Source organism: Thalia democratica, chromosome 6 (genome assembly GCF_965202585.1).
Source record: "Thalia democratica chromosome 6, ktThaDemo2.hap1.1, whole genome shotgun sequence".
NCBI classification, from domain to species: Eukaryota; Metazoa; Chordata; class Thaliacea; order Salpida; family Salpidae; genus Thalia; species Thalia democratica.
This window is the reverse complement of record NC_139170.1, coordinates 12,891,654-12,897,948: the sequence shown is the minus strand read 5'-3', so window position 1 is coordinate 12,897,948 and position 6,295 is coordinate 12,891,654. Positions and strand designations below refer to the sequence as shown.

Sequence of the window (6,295 nt, the reverse complement as noted above, 5' to 3'; positions counted from 1 at the left end):
TAAGTTTATAAAAATACACTAAAAAAATAGAAACTAAATATAAGTGATTATTTTTAATTTAATCATTAAATTTACACGGAATGTTTGCTTAGCAATTATACAAAACATAAAAAAAATTAAAACAAGCATTAAAATAATTAAAACAATAGATTTTTACTAAATTAAGTTTCAAAAAAAAATTTGTTGAAATATTCAGAAAATAAACAAATAGCATTATTCCAAACTAGTACCTATAACTTAAATATCTAATTTCAAAAAATTTCAACATCTTACAAGAATACTATTTATTAGTATACGCTGTACGTAATAGAAATACGTATTATGTTTTCCTAAAGTAAACGTTTCAATAAATTGTTTAAACGTTTAAAATTTTGTTTGTTTATAATTTTCAAAGACTACTAAATACAAGTAGTAATAGTTGAAAAGTATAACTAAACTGTAAAAAACATAACGAAAACTAATTTAAAGTTTTTAAAACAGTAGTTCACTCAGGCATCTGTGCACAGTATTTGCTATTTGTTTATCACGTTTATTTTTATTATATAAGATAATTGATAATTCAACAGTTATTAACACATTACTTCTGTTTTGATAAGCACAGTATGTAAACAAAAATTTTTTTTTTTTCTTAGTATAATTTTAACAATTGATTTTCAACTGAATTAATACATTCTAGTAAAGGTGAAAACCACTATTTTAAATTTATGTACTGTTATGTTAACTTATAAAAAAACAAAGTTACAAACAATTTAAAAAAATATAAATCAAAACTATTTAAAACATGTTTTAAAAGTTCATGATTAGTAAAAAAGTAGTTTTTTTCAAATCATCTAAAAAGTCTTATGAAAAGTTGGTTTTTGATTCCAAGTGCTTAGTTTATTTTTTCTTAAGAAAAATTATTTTTTCTAAACACATTACACTTGTTAGATAGATTTTCTTGAAATTTGATTAAGTTTCTTTATTTAATAGTTAAAAGTTAAGTTTTTGTCTTTCATTGTAATTTTCAGTTACATTTTGCTACATATAGTTTTGAACATTTAAGATTTCTATGACCTTTGTACTTTTGAAAACTATCTACATATAGCAAGGTGTTTAGCTTTTAGTTTTGAAATATTGTTGTGTAAATGACGAATATCATTATTCTCTATATCATAAAATCTACAGTAGAAAAATAAATTGTGTTCTTTATACTGATGTTCTTCTTTAAAAAGACAAGTTTCTTTTCTTTTATCATTTAATCCGAAGTTTAAACGCTTCTGAAAATTAAGCTTACAATTGTTGAAACGTCTGTTTGCAACTGCTCGATTAAATTTTCTGTTAGAAAATACGAATTTAAACTTAATGGCATTTTGTTTTAAACCATCAATATAAGAATGTTAACCGTCTACTTAAAAAAAAAACTTTAAAAAATACAAAACATCGTAAGAAATTTAACCAGTAAAAACATCATCAGTTTAAAAAAATCTTAAAAAATTATTTTCTAATCAGTATGTCTTTTAAAAAGCTGATAAAAAATGGAACAACATAAACAGAATTTGTAAACATAGGTATACAAAATAAGTTTTAGAACTTACAATAACCACTGCTTGTAATCTGAAAAAACAAAGCATTTTTCTTCCACTGTTGAAACATAAACACAATCTGAATGAGTCGATAAGTACAATTCAAATTTTCTACTCGACTTTAGTAAATTGCAATGCAACTGTTGTTTTTTCTCGAATTTCGTTTTACATGCAGATTTAGAGTATTTAATTTTTTGTTGGGGATTAAATGGATCGTATTTAGACTTGAACTTTTTTCTCAAAGGTTTGGTAAACTGGTTTTTTCTAAAAAGGTCAATTTATTGTACACACAACATACTTTACTTTAACTTTTTTCAATATTTACAAAAAAGCATGAAAATTTAACCATAAATTTCAATTTGGTAAGCATATGATAAACTACAAACCTTTTTTTTCATAAATAAAGTTTAAATAAGTTCAGTTATACTGTCAAAACATAATTATTAAACACAATTAGATTACTTTAATAAACACTTCTTACGTTAAATATTAAAACTCACTGATAAAACCAAATCAACGACAAACGAATATAGTTTAATTCGTCCAACCAAATTGCGCTAATTTTTCCGACGTAAGGAGCCTCGTCATTGTTCGCTCGCACCAATACGCAATCGTTCACTTTTATTGTTGTGACGTCACTAATGTTGTTCGAAGAAACTCGCTCGATTGCCGGATAGCAAACTCGTTGTTGGTACTTTTCTTCTGTCTAAAAACGTATTATGTTTGATATGATATTCATGGGATTTTTGTTACAAATAAAACAAACTTCTATTATCAAAACAAACAAAATAGTTTAAGTCTATTTATTTTTGTTACCTAATTTTGTAGCTTTATTTTTAAGTAAATATACTTTTAAACTGATTGAAAAATTTATGAAAATTTAAAAGACGTTTAATATTAACTTAGTTGAAACGAAGATTCTAATGTTACTGTTGGTTACAATGTTAGTTAATTCGATACTTCAAACATTTGTTACTTTTCCTTCATAAGTCTTTTAGGTTAATTATTCATAAAGTTTTATTTTTAAAACCCTAAAGATTTTTTTAGGAGGGCCGATCATAAATAGTGTTCAGTTTTCTAATTTGCACGTTTAAAACTTGTTATGTTTCTAACTTTATATGCTTATAAATTGACAATTTTAAATTTGATAACTTCTTCACTAACAAAAAGTCAAGTTAGAATTGTATCAAGTTAAAAAGCAAACATTTGAAATGAACGAATAAGAAACGTAAACTTTAAAAAGTTAAATAGACTTATTTTAGTATATTAACTTCAATCATTTTATTGATTTTTTAATGCTTTAGCTAGAGTTTAAAATCGGGTTAGTTAATATTTGTTTAATAGTGTAGCAATACTGAGAAATTTAATAACTTACTGATACAAAAGCAAATTGACTGTATTCCTTTCCTTTTACTACCCATTTGTTATTATTTTCCAAATAATCTGTACTTTGAGTCGAAGTAATTTTTTGTCTCTCAGAATTCTGTTTAAGTGTTTAATAAGATTTAAAGACTTAATTTATAAAATTTCAAATTAATAACTAAAGTATTGTTTTTGTAAATTAAATACCTTTTATTATTAGCAGTCTTGTAATTTAAAAAAGTACTAGTTTTAAATAAAAATTAGTTTTTTTATAATACTAATTTATCTAAAACTCTATCTAAATCATTTCGCTAATGTTTTTTTTTAGTTTTTAAGCTAACTTGTAAAACTAATTAAAAACGTTAAAAGAAAGCATTTAGCTTGAGTAACGGTCAATATTAAAAAAAAATATTATTAAAGTAGAGCTCCGTAGTCAGTTAACAAAAAAAGTAACTTATGTCTAAAAACAAAATTGCAGTTAAATAAAAATATAATTATATTAAATTAATAAGCTTCTCATATCTAAAAAGTTCAGTTGATGCCTTTAAATATTAAATACAATATTATGATTTAACATAAATATACTAAGTAAAGTGTCTAACGTCAAAATTTTTCCTACAGCTGAAACATTTACTCAAATAATCAATTTTGTATTCTTTTTTGAACATTTCATCTAATTGCTGCTTATCCTTTTTAACAAATAATTTTTTTGTTTTAAAGTCATCTTCTGCAGTTGTTTTGGCTTCTTCTGAAAGTTAAATGAATTTTGTAAATTTTTGAATAGTCACAGATATTTTTTATAATGACAAAAAACTAATAAATATGCAATTAATTAACAATAAAAGTATTTAACAACTTAATTAAACCTGTTTACAAAGCAAATATAACAGCTAAGCAAAAAAAAACATACGTTTATAACTATAAACCATGTGATCAAGCAACAAAGTCAACAAGTTTGTACTTATCTGTTGCCATTAAACTCTTGCTAGTAGCTACTATTATTTCAAGCTTTGTATTTACTTACACTTCAAAGCTTTAAACTTTAACTAAAAAACAAAAATGTTGGGAGATTAAATATTTTATAGGTATTGTCAAAGTATTTATTACGCCGACCTTTTCCGAATTCCTCACAAAATTTTAGCTGATTAGATTTGGAGCGTTCATGGTTTATTAATGGCATCGGATTTAAGTTTGCTTTTGTGTTTTTCTTCATGCTCAAATCTAAAGGTTGCTCGTCGACAAAAGGCGAAACTTCAGCTATTTTGCGTTTGACAGTTGATACTTCGCTTTCGTGTTTTGTAATTTTTTCATAGCCATTGGACGAGATACGGAACTTTAAAGGTTCTTTTACCATAAACAAATTGTTCTTAATTGAGTTAGTTTTTACAAATGTTTCCCGTCGGTTTATTTCACTGTTCTGATGTAAATTCATTTCAGGCTCTTTAATCCTCAGCATGGGTTGTACGGCTAATATTGGCTTAGAAATGCAGTTTGGCAAATTTTTGTAAGCACTCAAGTTGCTTACTTTTGTGAACTTTTTAACCGTCCTTGAAGATGATCTTCTGTGAAAAAAATACTTTTTTGTTTATAATTTTATAAAAAGTTTTTAGATTATATTTTAAACTGTTTGAAAATTTGAAACAGTTTTTATTTTCAATTATCACTGCTTCACTTGTATATCTTTTTTTTTCACTTCGTTAATATGTAAAAATATACGTCAAAAAATGTAAAAATTTTGATAAGCTTATTAATTTTGTTTGAAGTTCTTTTGATGTTTTGTATTTAGCAAACAAACAATAGCTTTAATTAAATTCTTTAATATATATTTTTTTTAACAATGAACAAAACAAAGGAAAGAAGTTACAAAATACTTTTGAAATACTATTACGATTTTCGGAACTAATAAGTTTTAATTTCTTAAAAAGTTACGAGTTTAAGATAACTAGTAAAACTTTTACACGTTCGAACAAAATATTTGCTAAACATGTTTATTGTACAAAATCAAACTTGGGTAAAAAATCATCGTCAGCAAATTCTTCGTCAATGAGAAAGTCCATTTTAATTCTTGCATTTTTCGATGCTTCACGTTTTGATCTTCTTTTTAAAGTCGATGACATTTTAGTTTAAAATAAATTTGCACGAAGAAAAGTGTATTTTTTTAATAATCTATAATGTTTTATATATTGCAGTTTTAAGCAAAGTTTTATCATAATTAATATTTATAATAAGTTTGTTTAAAAATTGCCTCTATTAAAAATAAAAATTTAACTAGTTTAATTACTTGGAAATTTAAAAAAAAACTTATTCGACCTTTCTAAAACTTGTTTTTATTACCTTATTTTTTATTGTATTTTAAAAGTTGTTCCAACTTAATGACTATACAAAAACGATAAAAGCATGCAAAATAAAAAGTAATTAAAATTGTATAGTCTTCTACTCAAAAGCTGCTGAAAAAACGTGTTTTACGGTTTTAAACTTTTTTTCCATTTTTTTCTAACTATTTACTTATTAAGTTAGATACTTTTTTTTATATAGAAACCAAAAACTTCCAGCCAAACTAAATTATTAAAATTTAAGTTATAGTTTTAAATTATTAAGAGTACACCTATGGCTTAATTTCGTATATTTTGCTAAAATTATTTTAAAAACATTTCTAAACAAAGATTTTATATAAAAAACAAGTTCACACAAAAAAAAAATTGACGTTAAGTTGATTAATACAAAATTTATCTGAAAAGCGTTTTTGGTAACAAATTAGAATTTGTTTTGCCAACAAACAATTTTAAAATCGATAAAGTTGATACAACGAAGTAAAGTTGCGACATAAAATCTTCTTGCGTTATTAAGATCACAGTTTTACGTCATTATCCTTTTTTTACTTACGTGTTTAAACCGATTAATTGACGTTCTAAAATTTTATCATACATATATGTATTTAGTTATAATTAGTTTTATCATACGATCTAAAAAAGAACAAAAGAAACTAAAAAAAACTTTCAAAAAAGTTAAACAATCCATTGAAATAAAATTTGACCGCCATGGTACAACTATTCTAAAACGTGTTTAAAATTTCACCTAAACATAACGACTAAATATTTAAAACAAGAATTAAGCATATCTTACAATATTTATTTATTTTTTTACGTAAAAACTCAAAAATGTAATTTCTTATGATTATTTTTTTTCTCGAGAAAAATATAGTGTTTTAAGTTTCATCACAACTTGCAATTTAGTGTTTAAACGCATTCTATTAATTAAATAAAAAACATTTAACTTTAAATCTATATTTGTGATTGGTTTTAATTATACAAAAATGGTAGTTTGATTACATTTTTTTATGTTTTGGTCTCTACATACATTTCTTAAATATT

At 23.8% G+C, this 6,295-nt stretch overlaps 1 protein-coding gene across 1 annotated transcript; it reads right to left on the bottom strand.

The window, feature by feature from the left end:
* Positions 1–230: 230 nt before the first annotated feature.
* LOC145838252 (uncharacterized) lies at positions 231–5,086 on the bottom strand. Its single transcript, XM_082945816.1, has 7 exons — positions 4,932–5,086; positions 4,038–4,486; positions 3,527–3,672; positions 2,938–3,045; positions 2,063–2,268; positions 1,575–1,826; positions 231–1,314 (listed from the first exon to the last, which is right to left on the bottom strand). Exons 1-7 carry the CDS (start codon positions 5,039–5,041, stop codon positions 1,071–1,073), a joined length of 1,515 nt encoding a protein of 504 aa, XP_082801942.1. The 5' UTR covers positions 5,042–5,086; the 3' UTR covers positions 231–1,070.
* Positions 5,087–6,295: the final 1,209 nt, after the last annotated feature.